This window comes from Chiloscyllium punctatum, chromosome 22, assembly GCF_047496795.1.
Source record: "Chiloscyllium punctatum isolate Juve2018m chromosome 22, sChiPun1.3, whole genome shotgun sequence".
Taxonomy (NCBI): domain Eukaryota; kingdom Metazoa; phylum Chordata; class Chondrichthyes; order Orectolobiformes; family Hemiscylliidae; genus Chiloscyllium; species Chiloscyllium punctatum.
In genome coordinates, this window is record NC_092760.1 from 79542350 (window position 1) to 79566139 (window position 23790).

The following is a 23790-nucleotide window of genomic DNA, read 5'->3' on the forward strand; positions in this document are numbered from 1 at the left end:
AAGCAATGTGTTCTGGGGTATTTAAAGTGAGCATTTTATGGGTGAGTATCAGAATTTCATGTTGTCTATCAGATTGAATGCAGCATCCCTCTACTGAGTTTGAGGAAGAGCAGTGCAAATCAAACAGCAACTTCCTGATTACCATGTTTAAGTGCATGGTAAGTAATTGTTGTCCTCAATAGATGAACTCTGATATCCCCGTCATTACTTCTATCATAAAATCCAGATCAAAGTGCTAAAAATGTCAAGAGCAACAGTAAAACTGAACTTTTATAAAACAATTTAATGTCAAACTGTACTATACTAAATTCATAGTCTATCTTATAAAATGATCAGATCCATTTCTGAACCACTTTCATATAAAGTTCATAAACTGCACTGATTCTGTTAACATTCTGTTAAAAATAAGTACTGCAACTTAACATGGAATGGCTGGTGATCAGACTAACAATTCAATTGCTTTAGATTACATTAGCTTACTTGCCATTAAGAAAAATTAAAATGATAACTGCACAATCAACTTTTTTTTGTGGTAAAATCATCTGGACCTCCCAAACTATCCCAATCTGTACTAAGTTGAAATAGCATCATCAGCTAAACCAGAGATTTGGGGCTGGAAACACGAACTGTTTGAAACTTTGCCACTAGATATATGTCAAAGCACATTAAAAACTAAAAGCTGCACAGGGAAAATAATTTAATCTGATGAATGACAAATAGGACATAGCTTGGACATCTGAAAGATTTTCAGATGTCAACAATGCATTGAACACTTATTCACTGATATGATACATAACATGAAGGAATTTAAAAACCCATATGACCACCTACAACACTATAAACTTAGATACATGGCCAAGTTGAATAGTAACAATATATTATTCTCCACCAAGACTCACTAACATTCAAAAGTTATCATACCTAGCTTGCACATCATGTCACCATAGTTTCCTTTATTATTCAGGGCCTTAATCTCAGAACTCAGAATCAACTATGCCACTCTTCATCTTAATGGAGAATTCGATATAATGATCATTTTTCCCCATGGGTCATTTCTGCATAATATACCTGTGCATTCTGAAAGTAACTCATATTAATAGAAATAACCATTTTAATTATTAGTGAGTTTTGAGATTTGTAGCTCAGGTTGAGGTTCTGGTTTTCTCGCTGAGCTGGAAGGTTCGTTTTCAGACGTTTCGTCACCATACTAGGTAACATCATTACTGAGTGTCCGGATGAAGCACTGGTGGTGTAGCCTCCTTCTATTTATATGTTTACATATAAGTAGAACGTGGGCTACACCACCAGTGCTTCATCCGGACACTCAGTAATGATGTTACCTAGTATGGTGACGAAACGTCTGAAAATGAATCTTCCAGCTCAGTGAGAAAACCTACACCGAGATCTTTAATTATGTTCAGCACCAAGCAACTCAGAATTCACTTTCTGAACTCCTAGGCAGCATGCTCGTAAATTGCATATTTTAATCCAGTAACCCAGCACACATTTAGTGAAAGGCTTGTCAAACAACAATATTTTCTCAACTCATACAGATGAACATGTCACCAGCGTCCTTGCAAACCAAATTCACAAGATTATTTTAGAATAAAAGTTTTAGGCATTATCTCCAGTTACAACTGCATTTTGTTCTTGAGCAAATAACTGGCCTGATATGCTTAGTACCAACACTAACAGGAGGATTCAAGGAGCAGTGGAAGCATTTTCTGGACTGTAGGACTTGAAACTCACCTGTCACGTGGAACGTCGAGTGCAGTGTTATAATCAGGAGGGCCTCCTGGGAGCATATTAAACAACAAATGGTTTGTCCCTCTATTCCATCTAAAAAAGATAAACATGTTTTTAGAAGACAAACTAAACAATGTTTAAGATGGTCACACTGAACAGAGAAAACACAGACCAATTGTACAAGTGTACTTTTCAAAGTTCTTTTAGCTGTTATTTGTGTCTTTGTTCTCCATCATCAGTTCGCCTATAACAGAATGTGTGTGCGTGCATGTGTGTGTGTGTGGGGGGGGGGGGCTGCACTAATCTACACTAATCCTTTTTCTGCTTACATACATGTAGAAAGTTTTACAGTCCACTCTTTGGTTACTTGCAGGTTTGTTCTACTTTTCCCTTCTTAACCTTTTGGTTCTCTCTTACTGAATTCTATTTTGAAGTTTCAGCCTTGCTAACTTTTCTAGCAGCTTTATATTACTTTTCTTTGGATCTAATACGATGCTTAATTATTTTTACTGACCATAGTCAGGCCTCTTCTCCTGTTGTGTTTTTTTGTGCCAAAATGAAATATATATTTGTTACAATGTTTGGATTTACTTCTTAAACATTAGCCATTGCCTAACCACTGCCACGTCTTTAATATGAGCATATGTACAACATATGAATTAGGAGCAGGGGGACATCACTTAGCCCCTTGCGTCTAATCCTCAATTTAATAAGATCATGATTGATCTGATTGTTACCTCAAATTCACACTTTCATTTATTCCTAACAACCTTTCACTCTCTTGATTGTCAAAAAATATCTACCTCTGAATTTAAAATATTCAAGACCTGTGTTTCTAATATGTTTTCTGAGAGAGAACTCAAAAATCTCACAACCCTCTGTGATGTTTCATACTTTCACAGTTTTGTTTGTTTTAATTTAGGGTTATAGTTTCAGATCGGAATATTCCACTCTTCATCAGAGTAAAGAATTCTGTCATTTTATGGTTACTGTTCCGTCAAGTACCCCACACAAAATGACAATAAATCCCTTCTCATTGCTGAATATAAAATATAATTCCTCAACATACTGGTCTAAAAAAATCTTGTATCCATACACACAGACAAAAAGGGACACCAATTCAACTGGGTCAATACATGCATCCTGGGACAGGCCAAACAAGGACACGCACGGGAATTCCTACAGGTCTTTCATTCAAAGCAGAACTCCACTAACAAACATATCGATTTGGAACCCATTTATGGGCAATTTAGCATGGCCAATCCACCTAACTTGCACATCTTTGGACAGTGGGAGGAAATCGAAGAACCCAGAAGAAAACTATGCAGACAAGGTGAAAATGTGCAAACTCCCCCAGACAGGTGCCCGAGAATGGAATCGAAACCAGGTCCCTGGCGCTGCAAGGCAGCAGAGGTAACCACGGAGCCACTGTGCCTTTGAAATTACAATAGGGCTCGTCAATGTGGTTGAGGCTGTTGGGAACTTAGGTGGAGGGGAGAGGGGTGGATGCACACACATGTTAACACAAGGTGAATATGAATGTAATGTTCAATATTTTCAGGATGGCACCAAGGTTTCTTTAAATTTTCTAAGCAGTGTTTTAGAACATATGGATATTAGTCTATCAGTGTGGCATATTTACAGAATGGCACCTTATTTTTGAAAAAAGAGAGAATACAGAAAAGCTTATTGAAATTTCTCCTAGTTAACAATTACTGTGTAATTCCTTTTTGATAAAGGAGCAAGGAGAGAAGAAATATTCTGAGAAACATGGTAGTAAAGTAATGTGTTTCATTTAAGGTTTGCCACAAAACCGGTTAAGACAACAGTCAGTACAGCTGATCTTTTGGGCATGTTAGTGAAATGTAACTGGCTGCAAATGGATAAGAAAGAGGAAGGGCAGTTTCACACAGCAGGACTATGGAGAAGTTGTAAACATAAAGAATTGTGGATGCTGGAAATCTGAAATAAAAACAGAGTGGTGGAGGACACAGGTCTGACAGCATCTGTTGCGAGAAAAAGAGTCCAGTGACCCTTCATTAGAACATTTGTTTCTGTTCATAGAGCAGAAATGTTGGCTGGGAAGGGGTGGTGATAGTGTTGGCATAACATACTGTTATGGGAGAAGGATGAGGAAGAGGGATGAGGAAAGATAATACATTATAGGTAGTGATGTTGTCATTTATTTAGCACCAGTCTGGTGCAAGTCCAAACAATTCCTCCAGTCCTAACAATCTAGGCTTTAATATCTCCACAAATCACAAATGAAAGTACAACATTCCCTCACCCTGCTGAATGGATGGAAGTACAGCAATCCAACGAGTCCTTCAAGCTCATTCCGCTGTCCTATTAGATCATGACTGATCAATAAACCTGATATACCCACACCCCCCTTGATAACTGAACTAACAAAACTGCCAATCTTCAACTTGAAAATTTCAATTGACCCAGCTGAGATGTCTTTTTGGGAAAGGGAACGCCATACTTTAAATACCTCCTGTGTGAAAATGTTTTCTAATTTCATTTCTGAATAGGTTAATTTGAATTTCAAGGGTTGCACTACTTGTGTTGGATTCCCCACAAAAAGAAATGGTTTTGCTTTATCTATGCAAGCAAATCCTTTAATAAAGTTCAACAGCTCTCAATGTTTGAAGTATAAAGAATACAAGTCAAGTTTATGCATCCCTATCTGCGTAATATAAGCCCTGCTATCATTCTGGCAAATCTACTCCAAGATCATTATATTTTTCTCGAGGTGCAGTGTCTAAAATTGAATCCAATAAAGCAGACCGGTTTGATAAGGCACAATACAAAAAAAGTGGTGCAGTGGTAGTGTCCCTACCTCTGAAAGAGGATGTATGGGTTCAACTCCCATCTGCTCCAGGAGTGTGTAACAACATCTCTGGACAGACTGATTAGAAAATAGATTAAAGAACAGTACAGGGGCCCTCTTATGTTGCAGTGTAGTATCTCCACCCCAGACCAGGAGATCCTGGTTCACGTCCCACCTGCTCCAGAGGCATGTAATTATGTCTCCGAACAGGTTAATTCGGAAAATAGGCTAAAAGCACAACACAGGGTCCCTCTTGTGGTACAGTGGTCGGGCCTTTCCTCTGAATTGACAGATCCACTTTGATTCTATGCATGCGTTTTTGTGATATAGTATGTGTGCAGCTGCACTGGTGCTGGAGAGACCACGTTTGGAGTACTGAGAGATGTTTTAGATCCCTTGTTTACAGTATTATTTCACTGGAGGCAATTCAGAAAAGATTCACTGAGATCTCCATATGGAAGGATTGTTTAATGAGCAAAGGTTAAACAGATGAGGACTCTACTCATTGGAATTTAGATGAATGTGAGGTGATCTCATTGAAACATAAAGGATTCTTCAGGGGCTTGGCAGGGTAAATGCTGTGAGGTTGTTTCCCCTCATTGGAACGTCTAGGACCAGAGGGCATAGTCTCAGAATAAAGGGGAAATCTAAGACTGAGGTGAGGAATTTCTTCTCTCAGAAGATATGCTCAGCGTTATTACTGCACAGAGCTTTCAGGGCAGAGTCCTCATGCATACTTAAGGCTGAGCTAGATAGATTCTTATAAGTTGGGGTATCAAGAGTTTTGGGGAAAGGAGGTGAAAGTGGACATTCGGAAAGTGGGATCAACAATGACCTTACTGAAAGGCAGAGTAGGTTGAAGGGGCTGAATAACCTACTTCTGTTCTTATTTCTTGTGGTCTTATCTCTTTGCTTCTCTATTTTGCACCATGAAGGAAGCATTTCAACTTCTAATGTTTGCATCCAGTTGGTGACCTTTCACTTCCCACACTGAATTCTATCTGTCACACTTGCCCATTTGGTCAAACTATGTTCAATGAGGGGCACTAATGGTCTAGTGGCAACATTACTGATCAAGCTGGTCGAGGCCTAAAGTGCATAGCTGCTAGAGTGAGTGTCCGGTAGGAGGTGAGGGAACCAACAAGTGGTAAGACATAACTGACCTCATTCCTACTAGTCTGCTGGCTGCAAATGCATCTGTCCATGACAGTATTAGTAAGAGAGATCACTGCACAGACCCTGTGGAGATTAAGTCCCGCCTTTACATTGAGAGTACCCTCCAGTGTACCATGTGGCACTGTCATTGTGCTAAATGGGATGGACTTCAAATAGATTTGGCAACTCAAGACTGGGCATCCATGAGGCACTGTGGGCTGCCAACAGGAGCAGAATTGTACTCCAGCATAATCTACAACCTCATGGTATGACATATCCCCGTTCAACATTTACCGTCAAGATAGGGGGTCAGCACTACTTCAATGGAAGTTCAGGAGGGCAAGCTAGGAGCAGCACCAGGCATACATAAAAATGAGGTTACAACCTGGTGAAACAACCAAACAGGATTAATAGCATAAGCAGCAAGGGAGAGTAAAGCGATCCCACAACTAATGGATCAAATCAAAGCTCTGCAGTCCAGCCGCATCCAGTAGGGAATAGTGGTGAACAATTAAATACCTAACTGGAGGAGGCGCTCCACAAATATTCCCATCATCAATAATGGAAGCGCCTAACATTTCAGTGCAAAAGATAAGGGTGAGGCATTCTTTAGCTAGAAGTGCCGAGTAGATGATTAAATCCACCTCCTCCAGTGGTCCCCAATCTCTCAAATATCAGTCTTCAGCCAATTCAATTCACTCCATGTGATATTGAGAAATGGCAGGAGGCACTGGATAGGACAAACACTATGGGCCCTGACAGCTTGGGCTGACTAGTGGCAAGCAACATTTGTGCCATCCAAATGCCAGGCAATAACCATCACCAATAAGAGACAATCTAATTACTGCCCCTTGACATTTAATGGTGCTACCATCAACATCCTGGGGGGATACCAGTGACCAGAAACTCAACTGGACTCAGCAGATAAACACAGTGGCTACGAGAGCAGGTCAGAGGCTAGGAATACTGCAGCAAGTAACTCACTTTGTGACTCCCCAAAGCCTGTCAACTATTATCAAGGCACAAGTCAGGAGTGTGTTTGAATATTCCATACTTGCCTGGCTGAGTGCAGTTCCAACGACACTCAAGAAGCTTGACATCATCCAGGACAAAGCAGCCCCCACTAGACTGGCTCTACTTCCACAAACTTCCACTCCCTCCACCACCCACTCTCAGTTGCAGCAGTGTGTACTATTTACAAGTTGCACTGCAGAAATTTGCCAAAGATCCTCAGACAGCACCTTCCAAACCCACATCATTTCCACCCAAAAGGACAAGGGCAGCATATACATGGGAACTCCCTCACCTTCAAGTTTGCCTCCAAGTCACTCACCATCCTGAGTTGGAAATATATCACTTTCCTTCAATGTCGCTGGGTCAACATCCTGGAATTCTTTCCCTAATGGCATTGTGGGACAACCCCCAGCAGGTGGACTGCAGCAGTTCAAGAAGGCAGCTCACTACCATCACCTTCAGGGCAACTAGGGATATGCTATAAATGCTGGGAGCCAGTGATGCCCACATCCTACAAATGAACAAAACAAACACATTCCAGAAACAATACTCAAGACTTGTACTCCAATACTTGCTGCTCCTCTGGCCAAGCTCTTCCAGTACAGTTACAACACTAGAATCTACCCAACAATGTGGTAAATTGTCCAAGTGTGTCCTGTTCACAAAAAGCACAATAAATCCAATCTGGCCAATTACAACTCATCAGTCTACTCTATTGTCAATGATGAAAGGTTTCATCAACAGTGCTATCAAGCAGACCTGCTTAGCAATAACCTGTTCAGGGACAGCCAGTTCCACCAGAATCACATTGCTCCTGACCCCATTACAGCCTTAGTTCAAATATGGACAGAAGAGCTAAATAACAAAGGTGAAGTGAGGTGACAGCTTTTGAAATCAAGGCCACATTCAACTGAGCGTGGCATCAAGGATCCCAAGCAAAACTAGAATAAATGAGTATCAGGGGCAAATAATCCACTGACTGGAGTCATACCTAGCATGTGGCAAGACAGTTGTGTTTGATGGGGGTAAGTCACTGCAGGAGTTCCTCAGGGTAGTATCCCCAGCCCAGGCGTCTTCAGCCTCTTCATAAGTGACCTTTCCTTCATTGTAAGGTCAGAAGTGGGGATGTTCGTTGATGATTGCACAACATTCAGCACTGTTTGTAATTCATCAGATATTGAAGCAGTCAGTGTTCAAATGCAACAAGACCTGAACAATATCCAAGCCTGGGCTTATAAGTGGCAAGTAACATTCACATTGTACAAATGGCAGGCAATGACCATCTTCAACAAGAGGCAATGTAGGCAGTGCCCCTAACATTCATCAGTGTTACCATCACTGAATTCCCCACCATCAACATCCTGGGGGTTACCAGAAACTCAACTGGACTCGGCACATAAAGTGTCTACAAAAGTAGATCAGAGGCTAGGAATACTATGGTGAGTAACTCACCTCCTGACTTCCCAAACCTGTCTACTATCTACAAATCACAAGCTTTGAGCATGGGAAATCGTGTCACACTAACTTGATTGAGCTTTTTGAAGAGGTGACAAGTTGATGAGGGCAGAGTTGTAGAGGTTGTCTGTAGGGACTTCAGCAAAACATTCAATAAGGCTCCACATGATAGACTGGTTAGTAAACTTAGATCAAATGGGAGGAGCTAGCCAATGGATACAAAATTGGCTTGAAGATAGTAGAGAGGGTCGCTTTTTGGATTGAAGGCCTGTGACCAGCAGTGTGCCACAATGATCAGTACTGGGTCCATTGCTTTTCGTCATTTATATAAATGATTTGGACATGAATAAGGAAGGCATTGTTAGTAAGTTTGTGGATAGCACCAAAACAGATGGTGTAATGGACAGTGAAGATTATCTCAGAGTACAATGGGACCTTGAGCAGATGGACTGAGGAATAGCTTATGGAGCTTAATTCATATAAATGTGAGGTGTAGTATTTTGGTAAGGCAAACCACAGCAGAATTTATACAGTTAATGGTAGGGCCCTGGGGAGAGTTGCCAAACATAGAGACCTAGGGTGAAAGTGCATAGTTCCTTTAACGTGGAGCTGCTGGTAGACAGGATGGTGAAAAAGGTATTTGGCATACTTACCTTTATTGGTCAGAACATTGAGTACAGTAATTTGGATGTCAAGTTGCGGCTGTACAGGACATCTGTGAGGCCACCTTTAGAATAATTGCATACAATTCTGGTCAACTCCCTATAGGAAAGATGTTGTTAAACTTGCCAGGGTGCAGAAATTATTTAAAAGGATGTTGCCAGGACTGGAGGACGTAGGTTTTATGGGGAGGGTGCATAGGCTGGGACTTTTCTCCCTGGTGTGTTGGAGGGTGAGGGGTGACCTTATAGGGGTTTATAAAATCATGAGGGGCATGGATAGAGTGAAACACCAAGATCTTTTTCCTAGGGTGGGGGTATCCAAAACTAGAGGGGCACAGTTTAAGGGGAGAGGGGAAAAATTTAAAAAGGACGTGAAGAATAACTTTTTCTCGCAGAGGGTAGTGCGTGTGTGGAATGAGCTGCCAGAGAAAGTGGTGGAGGTGGGTACAATTGCAACTGTTAAAAGGCATCCGGATGGGTAAATGAATAGGAAAAGTTTAGATATGGGCAAAATGCTGGCAAATGGGCCTAGGTCAAATTGGAGTATCAGGTTAGCCCAAAGGGTCTGTTTCCATGCTGTTTGACTCTATCACTCTAAGTCAGGAGTATGATGGAATATTTCCCATATGTCTGGATGGGTGCAGCTCCAACACTCAGGAAGCTTGACACCATCCAGGACAAAGCAAACCACTTGATTGGCACCGCATCCACAAGCAAACACACTCTCTCCAGCACAGACATTCAGTAGCATCATTGTTTACTATCCACAAGATTTACTGCAGAAATTCACTAAAGATCCTTAGCAGCTTCCAAACCCATGACCATTTCCATCTAGAAGAAGGACAACAGATATGTGGGAACACCACCACCACCTCAAGTTCCCTTCCAAGCCACTCACCACCCTGACTTGAAAATGCATTGTGTTTCCTTTACTGTTGCTGAGTCAAGATCCCGTAATTCCCTCTTTAATGGCATAACAGCATTGTGGGTCAGCCTTTAGAATAAACTGCAGCTGTTCAAGAAAGCAGCCTAACTACCACCTTCTTCAGGATAGCTAGGGATAGGCACGAAATGGTCAGCCAGCTACGCACATGTCCCATGAGTGATTTCTTAAGTAAAATCTTGCACCAATCTACACAAGTTACAACCTCAGCATGCCACAACTAAACTGTATCCTGCTCAAATTCATTTTTTCCAGAATTATAGAACTGTAGAATTCCAGACATTTTTAAATCAGCCTTTCTGCCTGGAGCCTACTGCACTACTTTCCTTGGTCACCATTTCATAGTTTAGTAGCAATTCCATGCCTTTTGGTTTGGGTTATTCACTAATTATAAATGGTGACTGCAGAGTTAATGAGCTCTTTCAAAAAACATTTTTTCTGGTTCTATGGGAAATGAGCACAACTTAAAACTGCAATTGAAAGTATCTTGAAAGCTGATGAGTATACATATGCATATACATAACAGCTGTAAACAATCAAAAGGACCAGGCTGACATAAAATTGCTAAAGGAGTTAACTATTTTCCAAGTCAGAGAAAACGTAAACAAAATGTAACTCTCTCCAACATACCTGATTAGCTGAGCCAATGCCTGTGCAGTTTCTTTTATCCTGAGGTTATTCTGATTAAGCACATCAATGGACGGAATGAACAAACATGCCCTGTTTAGATCATCTGTGTAGAAGTCACTTTCTGAAATGGCAGTCAACAATTCATTATACTCTTTGGAGATGGTGTTGCTGAGCACAGTGCCATACTCATCAACATATTTTTTCAGTGGATAGATGTAGACTTTTATTCTGTTCTTGGGGTTATACCCACAACGGTAAACATCAAAGCAAGTGTGCATTCTACAGCTCAAATCCCCTCTTTCAGGAATTGGACTGTCTTCAGCGAGCTTGACTTCTGGAACATCATGGATGCTGCGTTTTTCAAACGTCCACTCATTGGTGGCTTCAATTGTATGTGGCCAAAACTGAAACATTCCTGTGGCAATCAGTCCAAGAAGCACAACAGAAAACAGGGCAATGTAGTAAATTCGATGTTTAGTTTTCATCCTGGGAATAAGGGTAGGGCCCCGACTGCTGTACTTGGTTGAAGCATACATAATGCTATTTCCTTCCTATGGGTTCTGGAAGGAAGAAAAGTACAAGTGATTATAAATATATCAATAAGGCTGGAGTTATAAAAGTCACTGTTCAATCATCATTAAATTGTAAAAGGCAACATTAAATAGTTGCCTACCTACATAACTCTCGTAATCAAAATTAACTAAGAAATCCAACATATCAAAGTGGAAAGGTTGCAGAACATAATTTAGAGCAACCATACTTTTGTTTCTGTTTCAATCATGGGCTAGTCTGCCAATTATCACATCATTGCAAGTTCAGAATCAGATCTTTTAAAAGCATCTGTTTTCAATATTGCAGTATTTAAATTTAAAAAGGGGGTCTAGGTCAAGAAACATTAAAATCATTAATTTTGATTAACCATTGAAGTACTCAGAAATGAATACTTTTGAGCCATAGAAACTGTCTACTGAACTCTGAAGTTGGTTCCTTCTCCAGAAATATGCTTGAATTATTTCCATATCTATGTAGGAATAAGGGATTTCAGTGATATGTAGAGAATAGAAAAGCTAGCAAAGTTCTCATCAGGGCAGGGGTAAGGAGAGATTTAATAGAGGTGCTCAAAATTAATGATACAGTAAATGAGGAGCAACTGTATTTCAATTTTCTGCTTAACAATGCATGTTGCAGGTTGAACAGGTCATGGAACATTTAGAATCATACGGACGTACAACATGGAAACAAACCCTTTGGTCCAACTTGTCCATGCTGACCACATATCCCAATCCAATCTAGTCCCACCTGCCAGTACCCGGCCCATATCCCTTCAAACCCTTCCTAATCATTTACCCACCCAGATGCCTTTTAAATGTTTCAATTGTACTAGCCTCCACCACTTCCTCTGGCAGCTCATTCTATACAAGTATCACACACTGCATGAAAAAGTTGCCCCTTAGGTTTTTTTTTAATATCTTTCCAGTCTCACCCTAAACTCTTGTCCTCTAGTTCCAGACTCCTCCACATCCCCCCACCCACCACCACCCCCCACAGGGAAAAGACTTTGTCCATTTTTCATGCCCCTCTTGATTTTATAAACCTTTATAAGGTCACCCCTCAGCCTCCAACACTTTAGGGAAAACAGCCACATCTTATTCAACCTCTCCCTATAGCTCAAATCCTCCAATCTTGTAAATCTTTTCTGAACCCTTTCAAGTTTCACAACATCTTTCCAACAGGAAGGAGATCAGAACTGCATGCAATATTCCAACAGTGGCCTAACCACTGTCCTGTATAGCCACAACATGACCTCCCAACTCCTGTTCTCAATACTCTAACCAACAAAGGAAAGCATACCAAACACCTTCTTCACTATCCTATCTACCTGCGACTCCACTTGCAAGGAGCTATGAACCTGCACTCCAAGGTCTCTTTGCTCAGCAACACTCCCTAGGACCTTACCATTAAGTGTATAAGTCCTTCTAAGATTCGCTTTTTCAAAATGCAGCATCTCGCATTTATCTAAATTAAATTCCATCTGCCACTCCTCGGCCCATTGGCCTATCTGGTCAAGGTCCCATTGTACTCGGAGGTAACCTTCTTTGCTGTCCACTACACCTCCAATTTTGGTGTCATGTGCAAACTATACTTCCCAAGCTCACATCAAAATCATTTATATAAATGATGAAAAGTAGTGGACAGCACCAACCCTTGTGGCACTCCACTGGTCACAGGCCTCCAGTCTGAAATACAACCCTCCACCTTTGAGCCAGTTCTGTATCCAAATAGCTAGTTCTCCCTGTATTCCATAGATCTAATCTTGCTAACCAGTCTCCCATGGGAAACCTTGTCAAACGCCTTACTGAAGTCCATATAGATCACAGCTACTACTCTGCCCTCATCAATCCTCTTTGTTACTTCTTCAAAAAACTCAATCAAGTTGTCAGACATGATTTACCACACACAAAGCTATGTTGACTAACTCTAATCAGTCCTTGCCTTTCCAAATATATGTACATCCTGTCCCTCAGGATTCCCTCCAACAACTTGCCCACCACCGACATCAGGTTCACCGGTCTATAGTTCCCTGGCTTGTCCTTACCACCTTTCTTAAATAGTGGTACCACTTTAGACAACCTCCAGTCTTCTGGCACCTAACCTGTGACTATTGATGATACAGATATCTCAGTAAGAGGCCCAGCAATCACTTCCCTCACTTCCCACAGAGTTCTAGGGTACACCTGATCAGGTCCTGGGGATTTATCCATGTTTATGTGTTTCAAGACATCCAGCACTTCCTCCTCTGTAATATGGACATTTTTCAAGATGTAACCATCTATTTCCCCCACATTCTATATCTTCCACGTCCTTATCCACAGTAAATACTGTTGCAAAATGCTCGTTTAGTATCTCCCCCATCTCCTGTGGCTCCACACAAAGGCTGCCTTGCTGATCTTTGAGGGGCCCTATTCACTCCCTAGTTACCCTTTTATCCTTAATGTATTTGTAAAAACCCTTTGGATTCACCTTAACTCTACTTGCCAAAGCTATCTCATGCCTCCTGATTTCCCTCTTAGTATACTCCTACTGATTTGATGGAAAAAGATTGACCAGATCTAAAAGGTGAAGTTCTAAATTGGAGAAAGGCTAATTTTGACGGTATTAGGCAAAAAGCTGATTGGGTGCAGATGTTCGCAGGTAAAGGGTCAGCTGGAGAATGGGAAGCATCCAGAAATGAGATAAAACGTTCAGTGACAGTATATTTCTGTCAGGCTGAAATGAAAGGCTGGTAGGTGTAGGGAATGCTGGATGACTAAAATTAAGGGTTTGGTTAAGAAAAAGAAGGAAATGTATGTCAGGATAGATCGAGTGAATCCTTATTATTCTTACAGATAACTGAGATCTCCTTACAAATTCAGAAATCTAAGTATCCTGAAACACACTAAGTAATTATATTAGCACTGATGCCTCACAGCGCCAGAGACCCAGGTTCAATTCCCGCCTCAGGCGACTGACTGTGTGGAGTTTGCACATTCTCCCAGTGTCTGCGTGGGTTTCCTCCCATAGTCCAACCATGTGCAGGTTTGGTGAATTGGCCATGCTAAATTGCCCGTAGTGTTAGGTGAAGGGGTAAAAATGTGGGGGAGTGGGTCTGGGTGGGTTGCGCTTTGGCGGGTCGGTGTGGACTTGTTGGGCTGAGGGGCCTGTTTCCACACTGTAAGTAATCTAAGTAATCTAATCTAAATCAAAATAATTTGAGTGAAAATGATTGGGAACAGTTGACTGGAATCATATGATATGATTGATTCTTATCTAAAAAATGAATGAAGATTAGATGCAGTCTAATCATTATGCCGCAGACAGCAGCACACAAGGGCTAACACCTTCAACACATTATTTGGGTTGACACCAATTGTTAAAGTTCACTTGAGAATGTAACTTTTTTAAAAAAAAAGTTTTGAGATTTACATATGAAAGAAGTGAAACTAACATGGTCATTCTAACAGATGAGAGACTTAACAAACAATCAAGGTATTTTTCAACGTATAATTTCAGTTACATCACACTGCAAACTTTTGCTATAAATTCTGTGTCTTACAACTGTGTACTCCACAACCACCTGATGAAGGAGCAGCGCTCCAAAAGCTAGTGCTTCCAATTAAACCTGGTGTTGTGTGATTTTTAACTTTGTGCACCCCAGTTCAACACCGGCATCTCCAAATTATGATTCCTACGTTTCTATTTGTAGTGCTTCTCTTCAGATGTTCATTTCTTTTGCACTGCCTCTTTTCTCCATTTCATTTTTGGTTGCACAATCTTCAGTTATTTCAACCCCAGACTCTGTTAATTCTATCCAAAGTTGTCTATCTTGCTTTCTTCCTCTTCTTTTGTGAACCTCCTACTGACCTTTCTTTCTGTTATCACCCCTACTGCAAACGCTATTATCATCCGATGGTCCTTTTGACTTAGTAGAAACAATAAGAAATTGGAACTCTAATTTTCATCCTCTCTAGCTCAAACTCAAGGCCATGTGAGGGATCCTAACAACCAATATCCAATTGCAGTACTCTTAACATTGTAAATCATCTGAAGGTACTTCACAGGATCATGAAACAAAACTTGACAACAAGCCACATTAGGACACATTAGACCCAAATGACCAAATGCTTGGGTGAAAGAAGTGGATTTTAAGAAGCTAGGATAAGTATGAATGATGCAATTATATGTCTCTTTGTCCACTGTATTGTGTAGAGGTCAACATTTTTATTTTCATTACAATATTTAACAATTTCCCTTCTGATTTAAGTGAAACACTCTCAGTTTAGCAAATTTTAGGCTTAAATTTGAGTCCTAAGCATGGAAAGAGTACATGGTTGATGCTTCAAGTGAGCTACTTCAAAAAATCACTGCTAATATAAATAAGGGGTTGAATTTGCATTTAAGCATTCAATCACTTGAACACACCTTCATACAATTTTAATGCCAAATCTACATCAACAAAACTATAAGACAAATAATTTAATACATACTGATCTTTTAGTAAAACTATTGTCATGAGCAAGCTCCTTTATTACAAAAAAAACTGTTGCACCAATAATGAATTAATTAGAATTGTGGAATTTTATGAAACTGGCAAAATTACACAACTAAATTCACTAACAGAGAGAGGCCATTGATGTAAGATAATCAGTAATAAATCCAATAAGTAATTCAAGAGAAACATCTTTCCTGAGAGAATGTTAAGGACAGAGAATTCTTAGCACAATGAGTGGTTGAGACAAACAACCGTTTTATTTATGGGAGAAAGGAACAGATTGGAATGTTGACAGGATGGGATGTAACTTGAGTAAAGTATAAACAGCAGAAAACCTTTGAACTGAACATTCTGCAAAATATAAAATTCTAATTTTATGTAGATCAGTTTAATCATTTTCAAGAGTTCTTGGCCTCTAAAGTTGACGGATTGTTTCATAGAGTTTCAATGAAACAAATGCTCCACAAAGTGTAAATCAAAGAAGAATGACGAGAAACATATGATTTTCAGAACAAAATAAGCTCACGTCTATTAATAACAAATTTAAACTCAATTTCCATTCTCAGTCTCTCTTAATAAACGATGTTTAAAACTTCACTCCTTGACCAAGCATCTGGTCAAATGCCCCAGCATCCACTTCAAAGTTGACATCAGATTTTTTATGGTAAACGTCTCAAGGAGTTTCACAACAGTAAATATGATATATATTTAAATTATTTTTGTTCTCCTTTCAAAGTCCCTAAACCATGGTCAAAGAAATGTGGCTACATAGCTTAAGGAGACTGGTTTATATACTCGTAGAGATTAGTGCCTTAAACTAACTCAATGTTGATCCAGAGGTCAATGAGCTAACAAATTTTAATTTTAATATTGTTTTACTTTCTTCAACTAGTTCAACTTCTGCCAAGGATCCAAAGCATGAACTTTCAAGAAATTAATTAAGGCAAGCTTCTAAAATATATTACAAAAAAATGCTGTAAAAAAAAATAACATCACTGAAGCACAGAAAGTTAAACGGAGCATTTAACAGAGGTTTTTAAAGTAATAAAAGGATGACAAATGATAGAAGAATACTTCCATTGATTCATAACAAGGAAGCATGAATTCAACTTTTTCTCTAGAAGAATAACAAACTGAGAGGGATTTTTTTCTCCGAGAGGGGTATTTGATCATGAGAGGTTTAAACATGAATAGTTACTAAGACAGGGGCACTATAATTTGTAACGGAAGTAGATAAACACTTGAGAAAGAAGAATATAAAATGGGCAGGTACTGAAATCGGAGTAGACATCACTATCTCTTGGCTCCTTCTGAGCTGCAATATTTTTGATTCTATGTGAGACAGGAGACTAGCTCTGGAGGCCAGAAGAAAATCTAAATTAGTGGGTCTTAAAGTAGCTGTAAATTGAAACTTTCTCATACCAAATGATGAATAATTAAAAAGGGGAATGAGGCTGAAAGCATGCCCCCTGAATTTCTCCACCTTACTCAAAAATTAAACAAGAAAAAGGAATGTTGACATTTCCACTCTAAGTAGAAAGTAATCCAATTACAACAGCAGTCTTAGACGAAGCAAAGGGATTGATTAGCTCAATTGGCTGGATGGCTAGTTTGCGATTCTGAATGGTGCCAGAAGTGTGCGTTTGATTCCCATGCCTGCTAATGGAACCAAGAAGGGCCTGCCTTCTTAACCTTGCTCCTCGCCTGAGATGTGGGGATCCTCAGGTTAAATTCACGATCAGTCCTTTTCTAATAAGCTTTCTAATGCTATGCTTTATTTTAGACCAAGCAGCTACAGGGCAAACAAAATAGAATGGCAAGATCCTTACCAAAGTCAAAGTTTCAAATTGGGGTTCCCAAACTGTGTGTGCTGCACTAAGAAACCTCAGGATCCTACAAGATCAGACAGCTAATTTCTACTTGTACTGATTTCCAAAGGGACTGTTTCCTGCAATGAATTCCAATAAAAATGTTTTCTACAATAATGGAATTGTTTTTTTCTTCCTTCAGAAGTTATAATAGGATTGACGAGAACATAACACAAACACACAGTCCTTTGATAAGAATGGACGTTTTGCAAACGTTTCACTTACCTAAACAGTTAAATTGTAGAAAATGACTCTTAAAACAAATTAGACCCTTTGAGTCAATCAGGTGCTAAGCAAAGGTGAAGAGAACTGCAATAGGCTGCAGAGTATCAGAAGCTGCAGAAAAAATAAAGAGGGAAGCATTGGAAATAGAGAGATAAAGGTAAGTCATATAAGGCCGACAGTTTCTTGACTTTACAAAATGTTAGCACAGGAACGTCACTATATGAATGGGCAAGTCAATGAACATTCAATTTTAGCAAGATATTAACGCAGGGTTAATTTGAGTTTGAAAAACATTGCCATATCGATTAAGTGTTTTGCATGATTTTTTATTTCCTTTTCTACTGCTTCTACCTGTTTCCTACAATTTTTTTTTGCAAAGATTCATTTTCAATTGTCATGCATGTTCTACTCTAACCCAGTACTGCTAAAGTCAAAAGGTAATGCATTACTCAGGAAACTAGAGCTGACATTTCAGCACACTGCTGAAGGAAGTACTGCACTGCCATCATCAGGAGTCATTGTCTGTTTGCAATATTAAACTATGGCAGTGTACTTAGGGGGATTATACTATTCAAAGATCAAAAGGGGAACTCTCCTGATTCTCTGGCCAATATTTTCTACATTATAACATCTTTGGGACAATCCTGAGGCTATGACAGTTTGAAATAAATGCCTTTCTCTTTCAACCAACATCGTTAGATACAGACTACATCAGTAACTTTACTTAGATCCCTATAAACGATCCCAGTGTGTTTCACAAAAGCATCATAAAATATGACATCAGGGCATGTAAAATAATACAGCAGATGAAAGAAATGTGGTTAAGAAGGGAGGTTTAAAGGAGCAAAGTGGGACAGAAAGGCAGTGAGACTTAAGGGTGAAGTGCAGAGTTTGAGGGCTTTGACAGTTGAAGGCATTGCTACCTTTAGCTGGAAATGAAGGATGACAATTTTAAAATTGAGGTGATGTTCAACAGTTAGAGAACTTAAGCGAGCACAAGAATGAACATGACCAAGAAGGAGGGCAGCAGAGTTTTGGATGATATTTACAGAGTTTAAGGCTGGTGCAACAAGAGAGGCTTGCCAGGAGTAGATTGAAATATTCAAAAATTGTATACAAGAGTTTTGGCAACAGATGAACAGTGGCAAAGTGGAAAAAAAGACATTACAAAGGTGAAAACAGGCAGTCTTAATAATGGTGTTTTACAGTTATATGGCCATTAATTTAATCCTTAGCTGTGGGTCATTATTATGTGCAAAATGATTACCACATATGCCTATACAGATATTTAAGTATGATCACAATTCAGCAATATTTCATTGTCCTCAACCAAAATGAAACAGGAGAAGTGTTAAAATGAAAGCAAACATTTATCACTGGTATTCCCATTTCTTTTATGGAAAGAGGGAGAAACAAAGCTTTGGATGATGGTCTTGTATGCATTGAGCCAAGGACACGGTGGAGCCAAGAGATGTTATGACATTGGACGTATATGGTCTTTGTGATGGACAAATTGTGATCACTGATAAATCACAAGGTCAAATAGTATACAAGGCTGCAAACAATCATCTTCAAGCCAAGAAAACAGTCAGAGAGATGAAATTGGTTGTCAAAGACTACGGAGTTTGTGGAAAGCATCAAGTTTCTGTCAGAGCAGCTGAACAGATAATTTTCAGCTCACTGGAGGGGGGAGACTGCAGAAAATAAGGATGAGGGATTTGAAGAAATGACTGGTAGTGAAGAAAAGGACAAATGGTTATCATTGGGGTCACCAGGATGATCGGGGAGCTGATGACTGTTTTGCAGACGAGAACAGCACCAACTAATGTTTGGATTTCCCATCATTCAGATCTCATGATGGATAATAGACAATAGGTGCAGGAGTAGGCCATTCTGCCCTTCGAGCCTGCACCACCATTCAATATGATCATGGCTGATCATCCTTAATCAGTATCCTGTTCCTGCCTTATCTCCATAACCGTTGATTCCACTATCCTTGAGAGCTCTATCCAACTCTTTCTTAAATGAATCCAGAGACTGGGCCTCCACTGCCCTCTGGGGCAGAGCATTCCACACAGCCACCACTCTCTGGGTGAGGAAGTTTCTCCTCATCTCTGTCCTAAATGGTCTACCCCGTATTTTTAAGCTGTGTCCTCTGGTTCGGCACTCATCCATCAACGGAAACATGTTTCCTGCCTCCAGAGTGTCCAATCCTTTAATAATCTTATATGTCTCAATCAGATCTCCTCTCAGCCTTCTAAACTCAAGGATATACAAGCCCAGTCGTTCCAGTCTTTCAGCCTAAGGTAGTCCCGCTATTCCAGGAATTGACCTCGTGAACCTACGCTGCACTTCCTCAATAGCCAGAATGTCTTTCCTCAAATGTGGAGACCAAAACTGCACACAGTACTCCAGGTGTGGTCTCACCAGGGCCCTGTACAACTGCAGAAGAACCTCTTTGCTTCTATACTCAATCCCTCTTGTTATGAAGGCCAGCATGCTATTAGCCTTCTTCACTACCTGCTGTACCTGCATGCTTACCTTCATTGACTGGTGTACAAGAACACCCAGATCTCTTTGTACTACCCCTTTACCTAAATTGATTCCATTTAGGTAATAATCTGCCTTCCTGTTCTTGCTACCAAAGTGGATAACCATACATTTATCCACATTAAACTGCATCTGCCATGCATCTGACCACTCACCTAACCTGTCCAGGTCACCCTGTAATCTCCTAACATCCTCCCCACATTTCACCCTGCCACCCAGTTTAGTATCATCAGCAAAGTTGCTAATATTATTACTAATACCATCTTCTATATCATTAACATATATTGTAAAAAACTGCAGTCCCAACACTGATCACTGCTGTACCCCACTGGTCACTGCCTGCCATTCCGAAATGGAGCCGTTTATCACTACTCTTTGTTTCCTATCAGCCAACCAACTTTCAATCCAAGTTAGTACCTTGTCCCCAATACCATGCGTCCTAATTTTGCTCACTAACCTCCTATGTGGGACTTTATCAAAAGCTTTCTTAAAGTCCAGGTACACTACATCTACTGGATCTCCCTCGTCCATCTTCAGAGTTACATCCTCAAAAAATTCCAGATTAGTCAAGCATGATTACCCCTTCATAAATCCATGCTGACTCTGACCTATCCTGTTACTACTATCCAGATATGTCATAATTTCATCCTTTATAATAGACTCCAGTATCTTTCCCACCACTGAGGTCAGACTAACTGGTCTATAATTTCCTGCTTTCTCTTCCCCACCTTTCTTAAAAAGTGGGTACAACATTAGCCACTCTCCAATCCGCAGGAACTGATCCAGAGTCTATCGAACTCTGGAAAATAATCACCAACGCATCCACAATTTCTCGAGCCACCTCCTTCAGTACCCTGGGATGTAGACCATCAGGCCCCGGGGACTTATCAACCTTCAGACCTAACGGTCTCTCCAACACCAATTCCTGACAAATGATAAAAAGGTCTAAGAAAGGGAACATATTTTGATGGAAGAGCCTGCTGGGTTAGTTGCGTTTACAGGCATCACTGAACGTAACAGTTTTAAATTAACATGGCAAATGGGAGTATAATGCAGGAAAAAGCACACTGAATGCAAGAAGATTTTAATCTACTGACCCTTTATTCCAGAAGGTGGACTCTTACTCTCCCAGTAGAAATGACGTCTTCATCAAGTTGAAGTAGCAAGAGGTTCTCCATTATTGGAAAGACTGGATTCTTCATTATTGGAGAGCTTGCAATGGTGAAACTCTGTGCACTTCTACCTTTCTGGATCTGGTTTGGACCTCAGAAATGCACTGATGTTTTCACAAATCACTGCCTGGATTTCATGGGGAATTGTAGTGTGAATGCGATAATTACCTTCAAGCACAGACTAATGAATATTAACCCCCTGACAGAAGTGAATTTCCTTCTACAGTCATCAGCATCAGCATTTCCAATACTTCTCCATAGACGCCTGCCTTATCTGGAATCTGAACTAAGATAGTTCAGCAGCCCATTAAGTTTCTGTTGCTCGAAAGTTAATGGATGCTTGAAAGTAATTGAGCAGGTTGTTGCCTGTAGACAACTCAAACTCTACACCAATTAAAATATCTCTGAAGTTCTCAGGAATAGTCCACCTCAAAGCTCACAGTTTGGGTTTAGTGCTAGAATTCTCAATATTTCACTCATTGGCTCAAGACTCCAAATAGCATACTAGTAACTACTCCTTTCAAATCTGTGACAAGTAAACAAGCACCAGGTTCAGATATGAAATAGAGATGGAAATGCTAATAACCAATGAAAGGTTATGAAATGAGTGTCTCCAAGTGATTTCAAAAACAGCATTCACATGCTTGAGTCCAGGTTCTATGTTCTATGAAGTATCATGCCTAAAGCATCTTTTACCACCAGGTCCTTTTAACACTTTCTGGTTTCCCCTATAGCACGTGGAGAGAAGCAGCTAACTATACCTTGCACAAACTTTCTACAACAGTCAGTGAGATCAAGAAACCCACATAGTTGTTTTTCACTGTTAGGCAAGGGCACTCTCAAACAGCACAGATGACATCATCTGTAGATGTACCTTTACTGGTCATGATGTGTCTAGGGTACTGTACCTCCATCTGGAGAAGTTAGCATTTTTTTGGCTTGAGTTTCAAATTGAGATGTGACAAGTGAAATGAAAGTGTTCAGTCTCCTGAGTTCCTTCTTGAAACATCACACAGAAGCTGAGCGTATTAGATTAGATTACTTACAGTGTGCAAACAGGCCCTTCGGCCCAACAAGTCCACACCGCCCTGCCGAAACGCAACCCACCCATACCCCTACATCTACCCCTTACCTAACACTACGGGCAATTTAGCATGGCCAATTCACCTGACCTGCACAACTTTGGAGTGTGGGAGGAAACCGGAGCACCCGGAGGAAACCCACGCAGACACGGGGAGAATGTGCAAACTCCACACAGAGTCGCCTGAGGCGGGAATTAAACCCGAGTCTCTGGTGCTGTGAGGCAGCAGTGCTAACCACTGTGCCACTCACCAAATACATGAGAAACTGGAAACTGATGTTTCCAAAAGCCTTTGAGTGTAATGTATAAATGTGACAGAAGCGTTACGAATACACTGATATTGTTTGTAAAGTCCTCCAGTTCCTGCTTAGAATGCAATCTTCTCAATGTTTTTATCAATGATGGGGAACTGCCTATAGATGTCAGCTAAATTAAGGCTGAAGAAACATCTCCCACTTTTGAGGATCTGTAACACCTCCTTAAAAACCTAGGTAAAGAGTATCATTATAAGGTAATCATCCTTCTTGGTTTGAGTGCTTCACAATCAACACAAAACCTCAACTTCTAATCTTTCCTCCTCACGAAACCTGCAACTAAACTCATGCTTGATCACTCTCGGACTTCAGATGCTGTAGGTCACCCACAAAAAGCCTGAAACTCAGTTATGTCTCATTCTCTGTAAGCATTAGCCAGAGAAAGTGACTATAAGCCCAGTATAGCTTGGCCTTTGTTTTATGTCCGACTCTTAACCTCCTCCTTTGTTCTACCTTGCTCCATGCCATGGTACTGACTGGGTCACATCAGATGAACAAATAAGTAAAATATGTCTGATATATTAGGCAAAAGTGAGGATTGCAGATGCTGGAAATCAGAGTTTAGATTAGTGTAGTGCTGGAAAAGCACAGCAGGTGAGGCAGCATCTGAGGAGCTGGAAAATCGATGTTTTGGGCAAAAGCCCTTCATCATGTCTGATATATTGTTTGCTTGGCCTGCAACACTAATGTGTCATTTAGGCAAACTTATCTTTAGCTTGATCAATATGCTCCCTTTAGGGTGAAAGTTGGAGCACAAATCCAGAGAACCCTGTGTGTCATGGAACATTCTGGACTGGATAAGAAGGAAAAGGAGGCTTTTAATAGGTACAAAGTAAGCAGATCAACTGAGAACCTAGTGAAGTATAGAAAGTGCAGGGGGAGGGGAGCTTAAGAAAGTAATTAGGCAAACAAATAGGGGGCATAAAAAAGCACTAATGGGTAAGATCAGGGAGAAACCCAAGATATTCTACAAGTATATCAAGGGGAATAGGATACCAGGGAAAGAAAAGCTCAAGAATGAGACCAAAAGGGTAGTCTGTGCGTGGAGCTGGAGAACATTGGTAGAATGTTAAAAGTGTATTTTACATCGATTTGAACAGAAAGAGGATGTAG

General features: G+C 40.3%; 1 protein-coding gene across 4 annotated transcripts in view; it reads right to left on the minus strand.

Moving 5' to 3' along the window:
- Positions 1–23790, minus strand: part of ext2 (exostosin glycosyltransferase 2) — a 200346-nt gene that overhangs the window by 172229 nt on the left and 4327 nt on the right. For 2 of the 4 annotated variants that reach the window (XM_072592693.1, XM_072592690.1), the window contains exons 2-3: positions 10439–10998; positions 1750–1839 (exon numbers count right to left, since the gene is read on the minus strand). In XM_072592693.1, the coding sequence (XP_072448794.1) occupies positions 1750–1839; positions 10439–10974 (626 nt within the window). In that variant the 5' untranslated portion in view covers positions 10975–10998. Of the gene's footprint in view, positions 1–1749; positions 1840–10438; positions 10999–17560; positions 17672–21207; positions 21384–23790 lie in introns of those variants that run through there. The other 2 variants (XM_072592691.1, XM_072592692.1) reach the window with 2 other exon arrangements.